The sequence below is a fragment of the Corvus brachyrhynchos genome, unplaced genomic scaffold (assembly GCF_000691975.1).
Source record: "Corvus brachyrhynchos isolate BGI_N302 unplaced genomic scaffold, ASM69197v1 scaffold27, whole genome shotgun sequence".
Classification (NCBI taxonomy): Eukaryota; Metazoa; Chordata; class Aves; order Passeriformes; family Corvidae; genus Corvus; species Corvus brachyrhynchos.
Genome location: NW_008239139.1, coordinates 3,425,298 through 3,449,936, shown reverse-complemented (window position 1 = coordinate 3,449,936; position 24,639 = coordinate 3,425,298). Strand labels below are relative to the sequence as shown.

Sequence of the window (24,639 nt, the reverse complement as noted above, 5' to 3'; positions counted from 1 at the left end):
CCTGTGGGACTGCACTTTTATATTTTTCCTTCACTGATTAACACTCCTGCACAGTGGCAAAAACTGACTTCAAAAGTTTTCTTGCATACAGTGTGTACACATGGGCACCCTCATGCCCTTCTTTCCTTAAACACACACATGTGCACATCCCACATGATGTGGATGCCAGGAACCTTTAAAAGTGTCCTACATAGAGAGAAAATACATAGCAAAATGCAGCATAATTGTTTTCCATTCTTTTATACTCAACTCAGGAGTCGCAATGCAATTCAGATGCCATCTGTGTCTGTGTTAGGTTGTGCGTGCAGATCACATGGAAACTCTCTGCTGAAGATGCATGAGGAAGCACAGTACAACTGGGGTAAATTTGGTATTTTCCATCAAAAAGTATTTGGATATTTAAGGAAGAGTTGCCAATGTATCCCCTCCAAAGCAGAAATGTTTATGATCTCTTAGTGTAACAATCCCACTGTGCCAAGAGGCAGTGCTATGGCAGGACACCCTGAGTCTACAGAGGGTTTGTGTGGGCTGTCAGCAGCATGAAGACTGCAGTTAAAGCTGCTGGGCACAGCAGGGAGCTTCACATCCCGTGGATCTGAGCCCTACCTGTGGCAGCAGGACACAGGAATACCTCTGTAAAGGCAATTCCTTCAAGTGGCCTTGTTACTATGCTGGCAGGTCAGAAATACCCAAGCAGTAACAGTGATTCTGCAGTAGGTGAAATAAAGAATAATGTCTTCAAAAACCTGAGGATTTTGCCCCAGTTTCAAAATGATGTAGACTCCAAGGAGTGTGAATCAGTCATGTGTTAGTCTCCTGGGGCCAGATACACAAAACAGCCTCAGCATCCAATTCTTCCTTAGATGGTGAATAAAACACTAAATACCTTTGGTGCCTACATATTTTTTTTAAAAAAACATATATGCTCCTAATTTGCTTAAGCTCTTGTGATGTTTTATCTCAAGAAGAGTTTTCTTCTGGCAGTAGAGCATAAGGCTGTATTTTTTTTACAAAGAGTTATTAACAATATAGATCATAAGAAAAATGTTTGAGTAATCAAAACAACAAAAGTGCAGCCTTAGACTATTCAGTTAGAGCATACTGAATTATTTATAACTCCTGGGCACCAACAGCAATCACAGATATCTAATTTAAACTGTTACTATTTTTACTTTGCAATTTCCATCACTTAGAGTGTTTATATCTATGTATTTGTGGTTTGATCTTTTGCAGGACAAAATTTCCCCTACTTACACAGAAAAGCATATTTGGGAACTTTTGAAGGTATTTTTCTGCAGTAACTTAAATTATTTTAGAGCATTTTGAGGCTTAGTATGACAGACTTTACAACTTTGGAAACTGTAAACTGTACCTAAAGTGGGCTTGAACTTTCAGTTCATTCTCAAGTAAAATTCTCTTTGATTAGAGGTCATTGGAATCAAGGAGAAATGTGCTTCATTAGCAGATATAAGACTGGGTCCTATTTATGTGTATGTGTGATGAGGGGACTTAGGTAAGGGGGCTGCACTTACATGTCAGCCCACTTAAGGATCTTTTGCATAGATGCAGGAAAAGTCACTGCTAAGTCACTCTAACTTTCTGCCAATCTCCTTTTGTAAAAAACAACCATTATACTTGTGTGTGGCTGGAATAAATCAGTAGTAAATGTAGCCCATGGGCTGACACACATATACTTGTAAATATGTGTATATTTGTATATATATTTGTAAATTTATGAAAAATGTCCATATCTTCATGATTGCCTGAAATAACCTGAGGTTGATGTACAGAATTTCAGGCAAAGGACTGTTTCTTTTTCACAATCCTCACATATCTCAGATTTAAACCAAAACAAATGAAAAAGTACTATTTCCCAGGAAAATCCTAATTTTGCCATTGCACCAGTTGAGGAGGGGTACCACACTAAAGTCAGCAGCATGCACATCCACACATGTACATCCAGTCAAAGGACTGGGTCTCAAGGGCTTTTTTAAGGAAAAGGAATAGACTGAAAAAGCGATGGTAGAATTCTGTTCAGCATTAGCTCTCTCAATTGATTCTCTTGTCCTTTATATAAGGGAGGCCCTTGTATGGATGCTGTTGTTCTCATTAGGTGTAGATTTGGGAGAAGCACTTTTGTGGGTGACACTGAGCTGCCCAAAGGCCGGGATCTTCTGACCTGCCTTTGTCCCCATTAACCTTCGGCACTTAACTGAGGTCATTATGTTAATGGGCTCATCTCCCTTGGCTTCTTGTACAGGCAGTGAAGAGAGACAGTTGCTTACAGGTGGTGACCCAGCAAAATTGACATCTAAGTCAGCTTTAGGAGCTCCTTCTTGCTTCATGGAGTGACCACTCACCTATCTTGGGTGATCACAAGATCTTAAAAGATCTTAAATCCTGGTGAGGTGAATCAGGTACCTAGTGCAGAAGAGCATCCATATGGAGATCAGCTGTGTCTGTGTGCTTCGGGTGCGTGTCCTGGGCTCACCTGTAAAACAGAGGTGTTCATTGTGAAAGCCTGTTGGAACAAAAAGAGATGTTCACAATAGCCTTCCCCTGCCAAAATGCAACATGACTGCAAAGGATAGGGCTTGTCCCAACCCCTGGAAATAGCATTTGAGGTGAGTGCCTTGTGGTGGCCTCCAGGCACGGACGACTGGGTGGTCCCAGTGCTGGAGGTCAGAGGTCTTTGGTCTGAACTCTTCACCTTTCTCCGCCAGTCCTGGGCATTGCTGAAGCAGTTCAAAGAGTGAATTTACATCTTATGAGTTTGAGCAGCTGAGCTGTTCAAAGGTTACTTTTCTTGCTTTATCCCTGAAAAAGTCATCTAGCTGGTAGTGATAATCAAAAACTTCTCCTTCAAGATACAGTCTGGGTAGTTTCATATTCTTTTTTTCAATGTTAATAACTGCTTTACAAACAGCTTACATGGAGATTAAAGAGATTGCAATTTCATCCCTTATTGTTGGGATTATAGTTGTCCTCAGAAAAACCAAACTGAGGACTCAACAAGAGGATGAGCTGTGGCTGTATTATTCAGAAAGCTGCTCTGATAAGGCTGAACGTACATCTCCATCTCATGGTGAGAGTCTCTCAGAGCCAAAATTTGGAATTGTATATTGATAGTGAGTCTATCCAGAAGGACCAGCAATTTAATCCAGTATTAGAACTTTGGAACTCTTGTGTAGTCCCATATATTACCTGAATAAAACAAACACAGAGGAGTGGGAAAATTAAACTGATTTCTGAAAACTCTAAGGTTTAATGAACTTTGGATCTTGTACCAATGTATGGTCACTACTATTTGTTTCTACAACTAGATTTAAGTCAGTGATTTGACAATCTTCACCAATCTCTCAGAATAACTTTATTTTTAAAAATACTGTTAAGGTTTTGACAAGAGGAACTTTAGCTGACCTGCAGGGACCTGTAAAGTGAAGATTCAATACTGTGTACTAGTACTTAAGGAAAGATTTTAGCTAGAAAGTGGAAGATAAAGCTGAGTTCCAGGGATCAAGTGTTATTTTTCAGCATGGTACTACCTTGCCCAAGCTGTAGTGTATCATCCTGACATTCTTCTCCTGTTCTCCCTTTCCCTTTTTTGAGGAGTAAGATATATATCTCTGTCTCCCTCTCTTCCTTTTCTTCCCTGTGTATGAGAATACAGACATGCTTCCTGTAAAGACATTTTTCTCTAAATCTCATTCCATACCAGCTCTTGCATATGTGACTGTTACGTTATTTGAGATGTCTGTGAAAAAGAAATAAAGGCTTTAAGAGTGAACTCTGGAAATGAGGAGGAGCTTGAGAATATATGAAATTTAAGAATACAGCACCATTTTCTGCAAGATTTTTCAGAATGTTCCTAAATACTCATTATCACTCTCCTGCCCTCCCTCTCTGTGAGAGGGATGAGGAGGGTACTGGGATGTGGGACTCTCAAAGGTTGCTCTTTTGGGAAGAGATGGGAAGCCAAAACTGTTGACTCACTGTGTCCCACAAGGATTTTTCAGATGTTTCAGAGTTTTAGTGTCAAAGAAAACCTCCGTTTAAAAGGCGATAAAGTCAATGCACAAAATCATGTGGGAGGAGGCTCTAAGGGGTGACTCTGTACCAGTTTATCTTTGTTTCCCGTTCTTTACAACAGTCCTGTGTGTCTAGCCATGCACATTCTCTCCCTGCTGCGTTCATTTTGCCAAGGTGTAGCTTGCCAAGAGGGGCCTGCCTGACCTCTCACCCCCATGATGCACTTGGATTATCTTCTTGGATAACTTTCCATTTTCTCTCCAAAAAACCCGTCTCACCTCCTAACAAAAGCCATAACCACTCCTGTGACTGCTGCTGGGAGCGAATGCCCAGGCTCCATGGCACAGAGCAATGCCTGGCACTGGAGTGATCCTGGGGCTGAGGAAGGAGAATGGGTGGAGCTCTCAGGCCATCACAGCTCCAGGGTGACCTTCCCCTGCAAGCTCCCCTGCTGCTCATGAACCTCTTGGCCAGTTCAGCATGTGGCTCTGTCTCTCACTCCCCTGCTTCTGCCCATGGGAAATGTGTGTGGATGTGGCAAAACACTCCAGTGTGAGGGCACAAGCATTGGGTACAAGGGGCAGGGGGAAGCCAGACTCACTGGACTCCCACCATCCACAGTAGGTACATGTCATGAAGATATTTGCTCTTCAGGATTTCTTCTGCCCCAGGTAATATTCAGCCTAACCATGTGCTACCACACTGGCAAAAACTTTTTGGAGGGTTTCCCTTTCTTGACTTCCTCATTGGTCTTTTTTTCCTTATGATTTTTTTTTCTTGCTCAGAAGAAATGAAGCAATTCCCATAATCATCCTTTGATGATGATAAAAGTTGCAGTCATCACTGTTTCTAATTGACAGTTTGGGAGGTTTAGGATAATAATTCACTTAAATGCCTGCAAATTGAAGTATGTCAGCACTTTCCTAGGACATTCCCAAGTAAAATAATATGACTGGTACAAGACATTTGTCATGCCGGTACATCTTGGCCAGCTGTTTATGTTTCCTCTAAGTGCAGTACAAACACATCAAAGCTGGATTAAGAAAGACCTAGAATGCCACAATACTCAGGCATATTCAGAGAAATGCAGCAATACATTGCATTTATCTGGCACTTATCTTTAGAAAGTTTTACAAGTCCCATCTGACCTGTCTGAGGCAGGTAGGTATTATAGCCATTTTGGAGATGGGAAGCCAAAAGCCTGGGAAAAGACCTTCTGTTCAGTGGTTTGATGCCCCCTCACAAGTTCTACCAGCTGCAGGTGGAGCCTTCTCTTTTCAGCACTTTTGAAAATCTAGACTGTAGCTGGGTTTATTCAAATCTGCAGTGGCTGTAAATGTGAAAGCCAGGATTAGGACACTCAGGATTCTGATTTCTTCAGAGCACTGCTACAGAGCTTTGATCCCACAAAGCACTTGCCTAATTTCAAGCATAAATCTCCCATTAAGGATGCTATTGCCATGCTTAAAGCTAGGCACATGCCTAAGTGCTTTGCTAGACTGGGAATTACAATGAAATATATAAAACTTTAACATATTTTGAAAAGTCCAGAACTGTGTCCATTTCTGATTATGGTTTGGGCATTGTAAAGGATATTTGAACTGTGTATGCAGCTGCTCGACCAAGTGGAGCACTTTTTAGCCAATACACACAGAGTTTTATGACTTTTGGGTAGTAACAGCCAGTTGTCAGAAGTAATAGAGAGTGACATGTCCTGTGAGGTTGGGACCTCTGTGCTGCTAAGAGGTGAAGTGGCTCCTGTGGCCATCGGTGCTAACAATACATCAACAACCACTGACTGTTTTGTTAGGTTGTTCTGGTGAGATGTGAGTGTGGTGGCTAATTTCACAAGTAATGTGACATCAAGTGTATTGTACTTTTCCATTTCTTCCTGTAATCTGTTGCAGCAGAGGTGAACAGAATTTGTTTAAACATGAAACAACCCCTAATTTCTTGTTCTGTTAATCGAAGGTGCTAATCTGCAGACACATGTGTGTTTGTGTACGTGCATCACTGTTTGCAGGACTGAGGCCCTAAAAGAACATTTTAGTGGGAGGGTTGAGATCAGGGAAATAATAGGGGGAATGAACAAACCCCTATAACTTTGAAAGACAAAAGTTGCAGAAAGCATCACAGGACTTTATCGAAAAACTGGCTACATCTTACAATTTCCCTTTTGTTTTGATTTGTTTTGGTTTTATTCAGATTGGCACAGAATACTGTATTTCCATCAATTAAAATCTTGTCTGGTAACTAACTAAACAACTTGTTCATGGAAAATTAAAAAATAAATAAGTAAACTGTCAGTTGTGGAATGTAAACTGATTAAACAAATAAAAATCATGTTGTGTGTTTTAAGAGGTTGTGTCTGCTTGTGTCCAGAGCAGGACTGGACACCACTCACCATCCCCATCCTCACTGAAGCAGAGCAAAGAAAGAGCAAAACTGGAAGGTGGGTGGTGTCTGAGCTGCGGGGTACTGGAAATGCTCTTTTAAAACAAACAATAATAAAGATTAGACAGCTTCTGATCAGAAACACGGTATGAAACATTACAGACACAACCAGGATCTCAGCGTGATGGTTTATGAGGAGGTTTTCATGTACTCTAACACCATTAATCTCTTTTTGGAGCCACTTAATGTGTTGAAGCCTGTGATTTGATTGAAATGTATAGAGACATCATAGTAGTTTAGCTCCCACCTTCCCCCAGCAAACAAACAGCTAAAACTGAATATGGATTGGAGCCTGTCGGGTTTCCAGTGCTCAGCTGTAAGGGCTTCAGGAAACCTGGCTGGCAACGCTGCACTGATATTAGTGCTTCCTCACTGCACTTGTATCCTCAGGCCAACAACAATGCAGCAGACAGTCATGCATCAGACACATTTTCTGTAGGGCTCGGAGTGGGCAGCCAGAGTCGGGCTGCAGGTGTCCCAGGCTGAACACACAGCGGTCAGGGTATTCATAACAAATGGAAAAGCATCAAAACTACCTCAAATGTAGAAAAAAGAAGTTAAAAGAAATAGACAAAAGTGCTTACCACTGTCCTAGCAGAAGAAAAGCAAAAGAGTGGGTCAAAGAGAAAAGCACAACTTTAATTTTTTTTTTAATTATTGAGTTTTAAATGAATTAATCTAGAACTAAACTGTTACCAAAAAATTATGGCAAGGTGAAGGTTTTAAACATGATTATTTTGTTGGTTATGGTGTTAAATGTCAAAATTGTCTGTGTTCTCTTTTTACCTGATTTAGGCATTGTACCTATGTACTTGACAGTCAGAAATAAGGAGGCACCTGATGGTTCTTCCAAGCTGTTTTTTCGTGACAGACTTTGGTAGCAAAACAGTCTCCTGCAGTTTTCAGGATGGAGTCCCTCCTGCCCCCAAAGCGGTCCTGTCTAAAATGCCAGCAGTAGTAAGGAACCAAATGAAGGGTCAAAATGGAGAACTGTAAAAGAAAATTCTCTGTCAAAAACCCCATCAGTACTGGCATAAATTCCTTGACCTCTTCCCTGGCACTAATGGCTGAGGAAGGGAGAAATCTTGGTGATATACTAAACACAGAACTCCAAGAATGTGCCTATTTTTGCTATGTTTCAAGAGAATCCACTTGTATTGCCAGTGCTTATGACCTTGCTGCAGCTACAAATAAAATCTGTGGGGCGAAGCAGAGAGCAGGAGCAGGGAAGAGCTGGCTGGGGGTGCAGAAGTTGGCAACGCCCCCAAAGCAAATGAAGGGAGCAAAGGTGTTCCAGTGGCATATCCAGCACCACGAGATGTTAAAACCTTTTTGATGAACGTCTCCTCTCCTTGTCCACTCCTGCCCGTGCCACCAAGCACAGCCGCCCGCCCAGCCATCCTCATCTGCTCAGTGACACCTCGGGTTTAGCAGCGATGCCGGTGGTCGGGGCTGCTCGGGTCTTCGCTCTCTGCCATCAGCAGGGGAAGCGTGATTCATCCGTGCTAAAAATGGAAGTCTGCAGAGCTTGCTTTGTGGCAAGGGAGAAAGCAGGTGCCCTCTCCCGTGGCAGCGACGGCACGGAAAGCCTCAGGAGCGCGGCTGCGGGGGGAGAGGGCTCAGCTGCTCAGCGCTTGTACAGGGAAGGGGGCAAAAGGACATGCACTTAAAGAGCCAGCTGCTCCTGGAAGGTTGAGCTAGAGATGCTGTCATGCAAGGGCTTGCATTTCAGAAAGAAAGTGGCCTGACTTCAAGAAAGATTGATGCAGAAAAGTCCAGGTTTGCATTAGCCACGTGAGGGCTGAATTTTAAGCCCACCTTTCGTTGTTGCTCCCTGCAGTGCCCAAGCTGCCCAGCCCTGCTGCTGCCAGCTCTGTGGTGCTTTCCAGGCTGCTGCTCACGTCTTGGGGTCTGGCTCTCTGGCACGAAAGGATACACCAGGCAGAGCTACAGGGTCACACAGAAGCCTGCAGTGCAGCTAGACAAAGCAGACAGCAAGAGAAGGGAAAACTCATTAACTGTAGTTCACCACAGAGGAAATGAACAGAGGGATTTCAATAACCCAACATCACACAAGCCACCCATGGAAGAGCAGGGGTTTGCTGTGCCCTTGTTAGGCTGTCTCAGTCCAGAACGCAAGGGCTGAGGCTGTCTTACACAGACACTGCCCCCCCCCCATTCTGGGGACCTGGACTTGGCAGCTCTGTTTGGGAAGTGTAGGAGGAGTGCTCATCTCTTGTGGTCCAACTCCTGTTTTGAATCAGCACCATCTATTCAAGATTCCAGCTGGTTGTGAAAAGAAAAAACTACTGCATTAGGAAGGAAAAAAGAGCAAATTTTGAGAATTAGGTTTAGGAGAAAGAAATCCACTTGTCAGCTTCAGCTACAACACAGTGGGGCCCCAGCTGATTGAACAGAGGGACAGGCAGCAACAACTGCAGCTCTTCAGAGCAGAGAAATCCCTCGTTGTGTGCCTGAGGAGCGCCCCAAAGTTCAGCTTTCCCTTTGCTTTGAGTATCTGCTAATGTTTTGTGCCCACCCAGGAGCGAGGACCCCCTCGCTGGAATGCAAGCGCTCTGTTTCAGAGGCAGGATAATCTCCCGGTGACCTTTCCTGTCAGACACACATGATAACTGCAGCAGACTGGGGCTGCATGGGGTGAGGATGCTGGTAATGAAATGCTTTCATAGCTCGACACTCATTATTCTGTTACATTATCGGGCTCTTCCCCAGGGGCCCTCTAAAGAGTCACAGCTGAGCTCTTTTCCTGCAGAGACCAAAACCAGACCACCTAACAAGCTACATTTACTAAAATTTTTACTCCCTCCCTGCTCAGAGGGAGAGTGGTCTTGTTCATTTGCATGAGAGAGAAGTAGAAGACCTATGCCAGCTCAACTCTGATTTTATCAGCCTGCTAACCCATGCCAAACAAAGCAGTGAGCCTGTGGCCAGCCAGGAGTGACAGAGGCTGCTGCCATCCCAGAGCTCACCATGCAGGCCCCTGACTTGCCCCAGCATCCTCAGCATGCCTCAAGCACTCTGTCTGTGCTACCCTGCATCTGCTATTGACTTGCAAAGACTGACCACTGACCGCTTCTTTGTAAGAAACTGCACTTTTCCTCTGACTGTTTAATTCCCTGCTATTTCTTCCCATCCTCAGATAAACCCTTGTCCTTCTCAGTTCTGAAATTCAAAGCAGACGTCACTGGGAGCAGGCTGCTCAGAGTGAAGCCTGCATTGCCTGTGATAGCAAAGCCCTCTCACAGAGCTCAGCTCTGTACCAGGAAATGAGCTGGTGGCCCAAGGGCATGCCCAGCAGCAGGAAAGCTCTACTGCCAGCAGATATGGCTGGAGGGAGATCACAGAGTCCAAGCTTTGGGCCATCATCTCTCCCCTGCTCACTTCCCCAGAGACAACCCTTTCAGTCAGATGTGGTGGTGAGTATTTCAGGAGATATTAAACAGGACAACTGAAGGCACTAGGTATCCTGCTTTGGCTTTTGCTAACTGTTCACAGCAATACTCAAAATGCATGCCAGGAACATAAAGGGAGAAATAATAAACCCTGCCATAAGGAGCATGTGATTTGGAAAAGCAGAGGCAGCCAAAGGGTGAGAGAAGGGAATAAAACACAAAGGCAAAGTCTTCACAGCAGCAGTTGGCACTTGGAGCTGGCCATATATATTTGAAACCACAATGCACAGAAAGTCACTTGGTACTTCAGTGCCTTCTAATGACTAAATAAAGTGAGCACACACACGCAGGTACACAAGGCCCTCAGTGGATAAAACATGAAACAACCCCAAATAGCCACCTTCACAGTGATGCAGATTTCCTTTTTTTCTGCTATGTTTTCTTACAAGCTTCCTGCAAACCTGTCAGAGAAAAGGAGGCTGAGTGAAATGTGTTGCCCTGTGCATTGAACAAAGCTTCAAGTTCTCAATTTCACATTTGGGGTGTTTCTGACAGGCTGCAGTTTCTGCTTCATTTAACCTAGCTCGTTCCCTTTGGGAATTCTCTACCCACCATATTTGCAGCAAGAAATACCGCGTGCTGAGGTTTGTAAAGAGCTTTCAGACAGAACAGGTGACTGCTGAGTCCTCCCTTCCTTCCCCTCTGTCAGATGGAGATTCATGCATTACCTTGCACTTCTTGTCTCTTCCCAGCTACCAATTTTCACAAATAGAAATCTAAATATTTTTGAAACTTCTAATGCTCCATCAAACTTGTTTGCAAATAACCAGTGGATCCAAAGTTTGATGGGGACAGATGGGCAGACATGAAGTGGCAGAATCTTCATTTCCTTAGGAAACCAGTCTAAAAATATTATGTTCAGAGCTCAGCTTTTTCCGTAAAGATGCGCAGGTTCCCGGGAGGCCCAGCCATTCAGCGGACGCAGGTGGCAGCAGCAGCTCTGTGTCCTGGGTGGCACCTTTGCCCATTGCAGCTGTCATTGCTGTTACTGCCAAAGGTGTGTCACATCGGCTCTTCCTTTCATTTGGGAGGCTCTGTCGTTGTTGAGATCTTTGCTCCGGGACTGAGTCCCCAAGAGAAGCCCACCAGGGAGGATGATATGGGAACACTCATGGTTGGAACAGAGACCCACATTGTCTGAATCAGGATCTGAATGCTCCCAAGATACACCTGGCAAGTTGAAACACATCTGCAGAGATGAGAAGATGCCCTGAGGGGAGCTGTATCTCAGGACAGGCAGTCAGCCAGGCTTTCCTCTCTCCTCCAGCTGTAACAGCACCATCCAGAATGGCCTTGCAGGAAACCTTACAACCCACCTGCCAGCCTTGCTTTGCCCATGAGTAAGCAGGGATGGAGGCTAACACCTGCAAGAGCTTATTGTGAAAACTACTGAGGTAGCACTGCTCAAATGTTGCCAGGTGGCATAGTCCCAGTCTGTATAAAACAGTCCCTTTCTGCCATTTTGCCAGTAACAAATTAATTTTCACCAGCCCCACAACTTCTCTGCAGAGCTAGATTCAAGCTGCACATTTATTAGGAGCATGTTCATCTATTCCTGAACAAAGAGTGTGTTCCTGCAGCCCAGGGGCTCTCAGGACTTGCTAATGGGAATGCAGGAGGTTGTGCGCCAGGTTCACTGCCTGGTGGGGAGGGGACAGGGGAGAAGGAGGAGGGAAGCAGTGCTCTCCCCTCAGGCACTGCTGAGGCACCTGCCAGCACTTGGCCCCTGGAAGTGTTCCCAGCTGGCACGGTGGATGGCTCTTGATTGTCCTGTCACACCTTTGCTGACAAGTACTTAAATTGAGCGAGTTCATCCCATAAAATTTAAGGAAGAAGGGAAAGGACAGAAGAATGAAAAGCAATGTATTTTTCTTTTAGCACCTCTCTTTTTCTCATTTTCTCCCGAGGTGTCAGCACCTTAAATAAAAGGCCTTTTACTGCCTCACTGTTGTCTGTATGCAATGGTGGTGCAAATAGACCAAGGTCTCAGCTTGCCAGCACTGCCCTCAAGGGTGTCACCTCTGTGCAGAGCCCTTCATTCTCCTTCCTCTCTCATTTCTCCTTTGCTGTCACATTAGCTCCTGCCAGCTCAGAAAACACACACCCTTTGCCTGCAGAGATATGAGGAGGTTGAGGGCAAACTCGATTCCCAAGGTCTGCAGCTCAGCTTCCATCCTACCAAGAGAATGGCCAGGAGGAGCCATGTTACTGATTTCCAGTTCCTCATGGTTCATTTCCAAATTTGTGAACCATAGTGAGAGCTGACAAAGTATTGCTCTGTCCTCGTTCCCTCCTGCAGCCCCTAGGAGGCTTGGCTAGAAAGGCATCTCCTACAAATTCTGCATCCTGGAGAGCCCACATTAAACCGTGTGAGGGTGTTGGAGATCAGAAGCCCCTCTCTCAGCAGCTTCAGACACAGTAAGGAGACAGGAAGAGGATGAAAAAGGGTCCTGAGTGGAACCTCCAGCCAGGCAGAGCACTGGGCTGGCAGATGGCTCCCAACACGCAGCAAACACTGAACCAAGGGCACATGTCACTTTTTTTCTTAAAGTAGACTGCATTTTTGCATTTCCTGACTGAGTCCAGATAGGATTGCAGCAGAACAAACGCTGGCAGCATGTGATGCAGGATGTGAGTTATGGAGGAGTTGGCCAGAGAGCTTATTCCCTTTGACCTCTTGTTCCTCCTCACACACCAGAAGACTTGTGTCTCTCTGAACAGCGTAGTGGGAGCCCCTGGGACCTGCCTCATTCCTCCTAAAACTGGCTGCATACATCATCTGGGATGTATTTCTCTACAGGAGCACAGTCATAGGCAAGTACAGCCCAGACAGGAGGGTCGCACAACATGAATGGAATAAGGACAAGAGATTTACAGGCTGTCATACAAGCAGCAGTGGGATATTGTCTTTCGACTTCCCATTTTGTTCTTTCTTTATGGATCCAGGAAAGTTTTATATTTTAAAAACTCTTATTTATTATCTCTGCCCATTTTGCTAAAAAATGTACCTGGGCATATCTGTATTTCTGTTATATTTGCAGTAGTAGTACTGAATTATTGAGGTAAATGCAAACATGCATATTAAAACTAAAAGGGATTTTAATTATTTGCAGGAATACAAACTAGGAAGGCACTGGGCCAGCACAAAAAGGCAATGACCAGTAGCCTCTCCTGAGTCCAAACTAGATCCAGGCATCTCTCTCTGCCTTGGCCCTCTCTCACACAGCAATTTACACATGCATATAAGCCTGTATCACACCATCCCCTCATTGATTTAATGGGACCTACCGTATTTCAGAGGCTGGATTTCTTCTATGACCATTTGGCAGACCATACCAAAGAGGTCACAAACTCATCTGTGATGCTCAGGAAAAAAAAAATTCCAGGCCAGAATGAACATAAAGTAAAAGAGTAGAGTTGATAAAAACAGTGAAGTTGGCTGAGGATATTTTTGATGTACCCAGAGAGGAAGCAGTCAAATGTTTCCATCAGGTGTGCAATGTACACATAAAATGTTCCAAATATATTTTCATGCATTTGCAGATGGAAAAAACCACTTATATTCCTCAGCAGTTATTTTACGAGTGAGACAAATGATGATCTGTTGTTGGACTAGAGAGTACGGATCACAGCTAGGGACAGGAATTGTTTTGATACACGTTCAAGTGGCTCTGTGCAGGTGTAGCAGAGCTAAATATAAACTGGCACAGCTGATAGGGAAGAACAGCTTGAAAATCTACCCATTTGCACTTCATGAATGCATTTCCATTTACTCCCCTGAGCTGAGGATCAAGACCCAGATCTTTTAAATATGGATGGCTCAGAACAAATCTGTGGTTTTGCTTTGCTCAGTGCAACATCAGGAGCCACTACATGTCAAGAAGAAAGTGATGGCTTCCCAGTCCCATGCAAGCCCATTCAGGATGTCACCTGGAAGTGTCTGACATACCCAAGAGATGTTGGATCACTGTCACAGAGCTCACCCTGGCAGGGACTGGTGTTTGCCATGGGAACCCAGCAATGTTGTCTCTGCTGAGAGGTCTCCCTGCTCACAAGGGCAAGCTTCTGCAACCAGTTCTGGTCCTGACTGTGCCATTTTGTGGTAACCAGGCCACATAAAATGGCCAGACTCTAGAAGAGAACCTTGTCATTTAAAATTTTTGAGCTAATGGGGAAAAATCTATGAGAACAATCTGATCCAGAATTATCCATCACTCACAGTGAGATTCAAACTTAATTTGATTGCTATTACTGTATGTATTTTTATTGTTCTCCATTTGCTTAATGAATGTTGCAGTTGTAGTAATAAGATTATTGGTAATATGAAACAGATTTGCAGAATGATGAGAAGATGATTAGATGATACCTTGAGGGTGATTTCTGTTTAAGACACTAACTATGTCATGGAGCAAATAAACTTGATGAGGGAAGATATCAATGGCTATTAACCTAAGATACAATTATTCCCAAATTACCAGGATACTCATTTCATTACAGTGAGATTACCAGTGACTGATGCTTGGTCCAGGCTCTCCCATCCACTCATGAGGCTGTGGGACAAAGCCTTGCCCAGGGTGTGAATAGGCAAGCAGCTATGGTTCCCCACAGCCCAGGATGTGGTGGCTGAGGTGGGACCAGCAGGACTCGCATGAACACATTGGGTTGTGAGTGCTGAGGTCCAAGGGATCAAACTGTGCCTGGCTTTCTAGATCTGTGCCTTCCATCTTGTCTAGCTCCCATTATTCATGGGTGATGGCCACAAAAGCCTGACAGCGCAGCAGTGACGGGGATGCTTGGCCATCAAAGTTGTCACCTTAATGCCACGTGTTCCTTTCTAAATTGATGCTTAGTGACATTTCAGGATCAGTATTAGTGCAAGGAATGTGCTGCTTCTCGGATCTGCAAGGCTGACTGGGGACAAAGCATTCACATATCCATGAACCTGCAGATCCTGAGGCCGCCCAGCTGTCCTGGCTGAAACAACAGGCTCATCATCCCCTTCCTCCCTCCCTTCTTGGGTCTGGACGTGTTCACACAACTAACTGTGTGCTCCAGGTCACAAACTCCACTGAGTACACAGCTGCTTGTGTCCCAGTGTTTTAGTAAAGTGATGGGAACGACAGTGCACACACACAAGCAGATGCACAACTCTGCAGCTTATCCTCCACCATCTAAATCTCTTGCTTGTTTTGGTATATTTCTCTTAAGGACTTTCACAGATCCATTTTGATCCTAACTAATGAGAGTTTCTACATAATTTTAATAGCAATTCGGCTACTAACATTTTCTCTATAGTCTCTCAGTCATATCTCTGGCAATCTCTGTCTTCTGTTCAAGGTTGGACAAAACTTTGGATAGTAGGTTGGTTGTTTTTCTACATCATATCATTACACACAACATGTAATTCTAAGCTGTACCTACTGCATTTTCGCACATGTAGCTGGGAGTGGGTCTACGCCCCCAAAATGCCTGCCAGCTGTGTATCTAACTGCAAGCAGAAATTCCCAGGATGAACTAGCTTGGCAATCACAGTAGTGTGACATGGCCAATTTCAGCAGACACTGTTTTCTGTGAAAAAAACCCAAATCTCTTTATTTACTAGAACACGCCAATATCACATTTCATTGGCGTCTGTAGCACAGAAGTCATTGTTTTGCAGCTTTCAGCAAAGCTTTGCAGTACCACTAATAGTGTCCTTGGGGAAATAAATGCATAACCTAACTCTTGTGCTGTGAACCATTGGAATAGAGTCCCCTAATAAACTCCTTCAGTTTCTCAGACTCTGTATTAATATTGACACTGCACATCCATTAAACATCAGCGAGCAGCAGTGCTCCAGGTGGTTGCTGCAAGCAGCCAGATTAGGGGCAAATGTTTCCAACCTTCCCAATGAATCTTTACATATCTTCCTTGTCTCTGTGGACAGGCTCTCCCCCACCATCTCACCCGTGACATATTCATTGCACTTTTTATGTTATGTTATTTATTCAAGCATTATTTGCATTATCTACAATTTTCTGTTTGGTTTGCTTAGCTTTGTCCTGGTACTAGAAGAAACTGTGCTTTGTTCCTACAAAAATTAATGTGGTGGTTTTAACATCCTCCATTCAGTGATCCTACTAATATCCCCTCTTTGCCTCTGATTTAAGAGTATCTTCTCTAAAGATAAGAATTGCAGGGAGCGCATAGCATGATGCTAAGGGAGTTGAGATCTTTTCTGGGTCAATATTACAAATTATGCCTTGTCCAGTATATTTCCCATTTATTTTCCAGTTTTGTTCACATACTTTGTGCTTAATAAGCTTATCACTGTCCAGTCTGTTTCCATATTTACTTCCTGCTACGTGTGACTCTCCTACAAGTATCTTCCAAAAGTATTTCTGGCAAAACATATGCTTCTGTATAACAGTTAAAAAATAAATGTCTTATTTATTTCCAGTTAGGTAATTTCATCTTTGGCTGCTATGTTGTACATTTTCACTGTGTATAATTTTCATCTAAGCATGTGGTGCTGTCCTTGTTTTCATTACCCATCCTATATATTCCTTCTGTTGGTGTTCACATGTTTTTGTGAAGCAAAGTCAAGTCTGGTATTCCTTGCCTCTTTCATCATGGAATGGACATGATCCCAACTTATGTTGCCTGTTACAGTGTGCATAAATCCATACACCGTTTTACATGTTGGACATCTTGAGTCTCCTCTTTTCTATGACCTGGGATTCTCCATGCATTTGTAATGGCAGCAACCTGCCATCCTCTGCAAGGTTCGCTCTGTGAAGTGATTTCTGTCTCCTGGCAAAGCTTATCTTCTCTGTTAATTCTTAATTGTAAATCTCCTGTTAGCGATTTAACACTTCATTCTCTCACTTATGGTATTTTCTTAATTTACTTTACTCCAGGTACCTTATGGTATTCGGTATTTAAATTACTCTTCCCATCTGTTCTTAGCAAGGGAAAGCAAGAAAACAAAGCAAGCGAAGATGTCATATAAATGGAGTCAATAATGCCTGTGCATTTGGAGAGCGTGGATAACAAGTATTGGCTCGTTACTGTGGTTCAAACCACTTTCATTTAATGTAAAATACATGGCTGTTCTAATCTAGCCAAGTCCTAGAGTCTTACACTGCCCTCAGCAACATCTTATCATAGATCCTTAAAGCAGCATATTAAGTGAAAAGAATGTCTAAACAGCTTGAAAAGCAAAGCCAGTCTTTGAACTGACACTAGATCACAATGTGATAGGAATTCAAAGAATATGCCCTGTATGCAGGGAAAGAAACAACATGGGATTTAAAAGCAATGCCCATGTCAGTCATAATTAGCATGTCAATTAACAACATGAAAATAACAAAAGCAATTTTTAAAGCCATATCACTTAGTAACTTTCTGGAAGATAAATGCAACGTGAAACTGTTCAAAACCAAACTAGCCACAGAGCTTGTTGAAATACATTTGCTGAAAATGGTACAGAGTTTGTAAAGAAAACATTTAGAAGCTCTCTAATGTCTTCCCAAACCTAGGGAAGCAGTATATATGACAGGATCTGTAACTCCAACAACTTTTTCTCACAGGAAAAGTAAAATGATTACCTTTAAATAGTTGAAAGCTATGAGACAATGAAAAAGCAGAATATCAGATTTTATTCTAATTTACTTAAAGAAAAGAAAGAGACAAAATACAATTACGTGTTCATCAACACCTGAAGACATTAAGACCTCTACTTCACAGCCTGATGAAAAGGCTAGTTACAATTTGTGAGCAAAGGTCCTTGTCAGTATTAGATGCAGAATGTATCTTTTGGCAGGGACTGAACTAGACCAATTTATAGTAACTCAGTGGGATTGATTATACTTTTTCTAAGTGGTCATATTTTGCACTCCAGTATCCAAGACAAATTAATCTTCCACCTTCTACAGCAGCAAAGGTATTTGGTTGGTGGAGAGGAATGGGAGTGGTTCATCATTACAGTGATGGATTTTCTCAGCCTGCCTTTGCCTGCTACTCCTTCTGTTGATCCCCAAACTCCACCTAAGGACAAGGATAAAACAAGTCGTTGTCACAGAGCATTGCCACTGACTTTGGAAGGAGTGAAACTTTGAGCAAACACAGTAATGTGCTGGGTATGTGATCTAAGATGCCAGCCAGATGTGTTCAGTGGGCCATGGTGATGCACACAATTGAGTCAAAAGAAAATGAAAATAGACGCATTTAATAGAAAACCAACAGGGAATCTCTTTCCTTCAAACTGTGGCTGTTGCTCTTTGATTACAATTGCCCAAGGCCCCACTCCATCTGGTCCATAGATTAGGATGTCACTGCCTCAGTGAAAAATGAACCATTGCTACAGATATATTAGTAGTTTTCAGGAGCTCTTCTGAATACAAGATCATCTGGCTATGGGATATTACCAGGATGGTATATAGCAGCAGCTGGATTTTTGTGTAGGGAGTATCTCAGTGTGAATATAGGTAACTAGTATGTAACATTTCTGGATGCACTGAAATCAAGGAACAGTGTAAAAGCCTTAGTTTCCTACCCTCTCTCTCATCCAGCTGTACAACGGGGATAAAAGGAGAGAATATGACTTATTTCTTTTGTTAAACAATGAGCATTAATCTCTGCCAAAAGCTAAATGCCTGAGTGAGGAGTCTCATGGGTTATATCCCTCTCCCTCACTCAGATTCAGTGTGCAGAAGTGACAATACCTGCCTGCAGATGTAAGGCCAGGAGAGGTTTGGTGTTGCCAGCCTGCTGGGTGGCAGCTACATCCCTTCCAAACAGCCGCTGTTTAGAGGGAAATGCACATCCTGCAAGCAGGCCTGCACTGTGCATGCGGCCTCTCTCCTTCCCTCCCTCTACCCTACTGTTTTCTGCGCATTCCTCTAATATGTAGCAGTACCATAGTAACAGCATGAGCTCAGAGAGGAGAGACCTTAGCCTCAGTCTGTAGGACTTTCTTAAGGGTAGGAACATGTACCAGCAACAAAACTGATGTCTTTGATGTAGCTCTTGCTTAGACCGTCACTGAGAAGCAGAGTGTAGAATTAGCACAGGAGCTGCTAGATGTTTCTGTGCAGGGCCCTGTGCTGCTGGGTGAATGGGTAGGTCCCAGTCCCAGGGCCCTGGGCTTATTCCTCCATTTGGAGCAGACCATGAGGAGATCTAACTACGCTCAAAGCTTAGGGTCCAGGCCTGCTCACGCTAATGCCTCAGTGGCACCTGCATTTACTGAATCCAAATGGTTTGGGAGTGAGTGTAGAGCATTCTGAAATGTGTCTCTGATAAAGGAACAAGTTCCTGACAAGATTGCCACAGAGCAACTTAATGGATTTCTGCTGCTGTTCAAAAGCTGTGAATATCTCTATTCATTCCCTTGGAGAAAAGGTTAATAAACTCAGAGAATCAGGGAATATTTCTGTGTAATAGCTCAGATGTGGGAAGAGGGGGCAGGGTGCAAAGGTGGTTGGTTTTGCCATATAAATATGCTAGGCATGCTCCTGAATTTCTTTCTAGAGGGGGTGAAGCTCAGGTCGAGTTCTGCTTACAGACAAGACAAGGAAGAGCAAGGAGGGGGAAGAAAGGAGAGATTATTCTTGTGCAGAGCTTCTCTGAGTTACCCAACCAAAAACCCTGCCAGTGTGATTCAGTTCTTTCTCCAAACCAGTGGAGCAGGCACTGACTGCAGACATGACTGCCCCAGGGAATCACACCTCCAGGCAGAGCTGGAAATGAGGGCAAGAGAATCCATCATGAACTTTCTCTGCTCTCACAGGCAGGAACTTTCTCTGATTAGCTTCAGTGGCTGCAGTGCTTCTCTCTCTTACATAAATCATTGGCCAGGGTAGAACGGAGTGGGACGTGGGATACATGGTGGAAGAGAAGCTTCAGGCCCTAAACACAAAACCAGGAGAAAAGAAACAGAGAGACACAGACTGGGAAGCTCACCAGAGATTTCAGCTAGCCCAGGGACCCTCCTGGACAGGAAGGGGAAGAGGTCTGTCTGCAGCCAAGCCTATGCCCGTGGCTTGTGCTAAAGAAAAGTCAGAGGTGGATGTGCCTGAAAGGTTGGAGCACCCATCCCATGGCCTGATCTGGAGAGATACTCAGTCACTCCTGCTCACATCCACCAAGGAAAGGGCTCTCCCTCACTTTAAATCACGCTTGGTGTTTGGGTGTTGTAGAATTAAAACAAAGCAAATTATAATCTCCCTTGCTGTGTGAGAGACATGGAAAGATTTAGATTCTGTTTTTCTCCTCTTCAGCTGCACAAAAGCCTGAAGGTTGTGTGAGGACGATCTTCCCTGTCACTCTGGCCACAGGGATATTAATCACGTAAAAACGGGGGGACGTGGGCAGACTCTAACAGACAACGCTGCCTCGGTCTGGCAGGAACATGGACTTGCATCGCTGTGGTAAACACACAGCTCCTGCAGAGCAATAAATTTGGTCTCTTTGCAAACAAGTAGCTATTTGCATTTTACTTGTAAGAAAGCACCTGAAGAGACAGAATCACCATGATGGTACGGGATGTGCTGACAGCACTGCTGTTCCATACTCCCAGACTGTGGATAGATGAGTCTCAAATGCCGGAATAACCAGCAGCTGAGGGGTCCCAATTCTCCATTGCTGTAAGGATGACAGAAGAACTACACTGGACTGGGGAGGTCCCTATTTTTATGCAAACATAGGCACAGATTGTGCTGGACAGAAATGGAGACTAACTAAATGATTATCTGTCCTTACCAATTGCAGGGCATTGCCAAGCAGTAGACAAAAACCTCTCTCCTGTTCCCTTTACATTCTGTGGCTGATCACTGAGATGACTGAGGACGTGACTTTTCCAAAGTTACAAATAAGTATGTGCCTGAAGCATGATCATGTATCTGAAGCTTCTCCTACTAACAGGCTTGGAAGTGATGGTAGAGACAGGATGATAAAAAATTACTCATCATAAAAGGGTCAGAAATTAGTAACCAGGATGAGGTGTTCACCTGTCTTCATACACAACTGGTGAGATAATTTTAGGTGACACGTCTCCAGTCAAGTATTAAGAGTTGCAGAGCAGCTTTTTGGATTATTCTTTTGTTTACAAAAACCACCTAGCAATCATAAGAAAACAAAATCCGATATTCCAGCCTCCTCTGAACTGTGTTATGAAAAAGAAAGCAGGAATTTTACGTGGCCTAAAAAGTTACTACACACATAATCTAGAGGATGCTCAAGATCAGTCCTTTTTCCTCTCATTTTCCATTGCACACACTCTAATACCTGCTTCTATTGATCTGACATGCAGAAAACTAGGACAGCTAAAAGAGAAGTACCTGGTACATGCAGCGGCATGGCAGGTGTGATCTACCTTGAGGGTGATCAGACAGCCACAGCCAAAAACTAGGACATACGTGTTTGCCAGGAGGAATTTCGGAATGGACGCTGCGTTCTAAGTAAAGCCAAGTAAAAAGACAAGTGCACAATCTGTTGTTGCTGTCTGCACTGTCTCTTTCTTCTAAGGGCAGCTCTCTTCAAAAAGCCCCACATCAAAAATCACCAACCCAAAATCTCAGACAGTGTCTCACAGTCCCAGTAGGGGAGATGGGATGGGACCTCTGGACCTCACCCTGTTCAGCCACCCTGCTCAAAGCAGGGTCAAGTCCCTCTGCTAAGGATGCTGAAGGCAACTAGCAATTGAGCTAAAATTTCTCACTTATACTAACTCTGATGTGTTTTTATGGTTATGAACACAGGAAAATTTCCATTCAGCCATCTTAGAAATACTCAGGGCTTTCCTACATTTAAGCATTATTTCTGACTGCTCTGAACAAGTATTAGAATACTAAAGAGGCTTTATTTTAAAAGTCCAAGCTTGTTTTGGAAACATCGTTAATGAACATAACTGTACTCAGTAGACTTGGCTGCAAAATAGGAAGTTACAGATTTTTGTAAATTATTTGTGGCACCACATGAGAATTATGAATTTGAAAAGCATTTATCAGCACAAAATCTTTTCATAAGTGAAGGAAAGAAGGATGAGAGTACTAATATCTGTGGCTATGACTGCTGTTAGCAGTTGGCCATATCACCTGAATTCTCTAAAAAAGTAGGACAAACACCGAAAGAAAAGTAGGACATTTAATCACTCCACACCTGGAACATTCAGCACTGCATCAAGTGCATGTACTCAGCACACTGAGATGCACTGGACAGATGAACCTGGAATATTTAAGTGGGAAGCAATGGCTACTGTATAAGGTTATGCCTGAAATATTCATCAGGAGAAGATAATTTAATGTTTTCATACTTAAAAAAAAAAAAAAAATCCCATATCTTCTGCTCTACAAAATAAAGGGGAAAAAACCCCCAAAACATAGTAGGGAAACTAATTCATAGGGTTTAATCAGCTTTTCTTATCACTAACAGCAGAGTGTCTTCTGGACCATCTTCTGTGTCAACTTGATTTTTGCAGAACAGACTTGTGCATACCCAGAATCCCAAATTTGGCCTCAAGCAGCCACCTTATGTTACTACTCATATCCCATCCTGACATTCTTAAGCAGAAGGATTTGGGGAAGCTTTTTACCAAAAAAAAAACAAAAAAAGGCAAAAGCCATTTTATGGACTTTGATGTTTTTGAATTGCTAAAATGGCATTTTGTAAGAGGGAAAAAACATTCAGAAAAAAATTCTGTCCAGTGTTACATTCATTACCCTGACCTGCTGGTCCCTGCCAGAGCACATCCTTGTTCTCCTGAGTCTGCACCTGAGGTCCCTGTCAAGAGTGGTCTACAAAAGCAGCATTACTCCCTCACCTCATTTAGCCAAAAGTTCGTTAGGAATGGCCAACATCCCTCTTCCTTTCTTATAGGATGGGGTCTCTCTGAGTAACTTGGCACTTTTATGAAATCTCTGCAGCTGTTCACCCTCCCTCATGTGTCATGGGAAACCTTGGCCTGAGTTAGAATCCTAGAATATCCTGAGTTGGAAGGAACCCCCAAGGATCATCAAAGTCTGACTTCTGGCCCTACACAGGACCACCCACAAGAATCCCACTGTGTGCCTGAGAGCATTGTCCAAACATTTCTTGAACTGTCAGGCTTGGTGCTGTGACCACTTCCCTGGGGAGCCAGTTCCAGTGTACAAGCACGCCCTGGATGAGGAACCTTTTCCTGATATCCAACCTAAACCTCTCTCAGCGCAGCATCAGGCCATTCCCTTGGGTCCTGTCCCTGGTCACCACAGAGCAGAGATCAGTGTCTGCCCCTCCTCTTCCCCTCATGAGGAAGTTGTAACTGCAATGGGGTCTCCCCTCAGTCTCCTCCAGACTGAACAGAACAAGTGACCTCAGCCACTTCTCCTACAGCTTCCCCTCAAGGTCCTTCACCATCCTCATGGTCCTCCTCTGGACACTCTCTAATAGCTAAGTGTTTTTTTTATATTGCATCACCCAAAACTGCACACAGGATTCGAGGTGAGGCTGCCCCAGTGCAGAGCAGAGCGGGACAACTCTCCAGTTTGTCACTCTGCAGGGCCTCTTCAGCCTTCGAGGGAGTCAAGAACTCCTCCCAGTTTAGTCCTGCATCCAAGTCACAGCCAAGAATGGAGCCCTGTGGAACCCCACTAGTGACAGGTCACCACTCTGATGTCACCCCCTTCACTGTAACCCTTCGTGCCTGACCCGTGAGCCAGCTGCTCACCCATCACATGATGTGTTTATCCAGCTGCATGCTGGACATTTTGTCCAGGAGGATGCTATGAGAGACAGCATCAAAAGCTTTACTGAAATCCAAATGGATTACAGTACTGGCTTCCCTTGATCAACTGGGTGGGTTACCTTGGAAAAAATAGTTATAGACTATACTAGTTACAACTTAATGCTAGGAGAGGCTACCACCACTAAAGCTTTTTCCATGATGAGGTCAGATCTTGCCCCTTGGTTATGTTTCCACCTTCCCCTGGCAGGATGTTCATGCTGTTCATAGCTGCATGGCATCCTTGTGAGATCAGTGCTTTCCATACGTGATTGGAGACATTTCTCCAGGTTCTCATGGCCATCCTCTTGGTTGGACTTAAACTGCAAAATCCAGGTACCTTCTAGATATAATTTCTTCTAACTGACTATTCTGAAATATTTTCGGTTTGTTGTTTGTTTGTTTGTTTGTGATTTTGCTTTATTTGTGGGTTTTGTTTTGGTTTTCTTTGGGTTTTTTTTGGCTTTTTTTGGTTTTTTTTTGGTTTTTTGGTTTTTTGTTTTTTTTTTTGTGTGTTTTATTTGGTTGGTTTGGGTTTGGGGTTTTTTGGGTCTGGAGTTTTCTTGGGGTTTTTTTGTTTTTTGGTTTTGGGTTTTTTTTTTTTTTTGTGGGTTATTTTGGTTGGTTGGTTGGTTGGTCTGTTTTTTGGGTCTTTTTTTGTGGGGACGGGGGAAGCACCGTGGATATTTTTATCGATGTAGAAAAAAGACCGATTCACTTTTGTCCTCTGCTACGCTCCATCTCCATCTGCCCATGCTTCCGGCAGTGTCAGCGCTGGCAGCCAGGAGCCCATAACAATAGGTCCTCTCGGGGGCTGGAGCAAGGCAGCGAGCGCCGGGACTCTGGGAAGAGTGAAAGCTCTTTTCCTTGGGATTCGCGCTGTTTTGTTTGTTTGTTTGTGTGTTTGTGTGCAGTGCGCCGGGTGCGTGCGCGGAACGCCGG

At 43.8% G+C, this 24,639-nt stretch overlaps 1 protein-coding gene across 5 annotated transcripts in view; it reads left to right on the top strand.

The window, feature by feature from the left end:
* Positions 1 to 24,639, top strand: part of AGK (acylglycerol kinase) — an 87,504-nt gene that overhangs the window by 25,909 nt on the left and 36,956 nt on the right. The window contains exon 1 of one of the 5 annotated variants that reach the window (XM_017739972.1): positions 23,926 to 24,033. The exons of the other annotated variants lie outside the window; for them this stretch is intronic. Within the exon in view, the coding sequence (XP_017595461.1) occupies positions 23,994 to 24,033 (40 nt within the window). The 5' untranslated portion in view covers positions 23,926 to 23,993. Of the gene's footprint in view, positions 1 to 23,925; positions 24,034 to 24,639 lie in introns of those variants that run through there. 5 annotated transcript variants of the gene reach the window in all.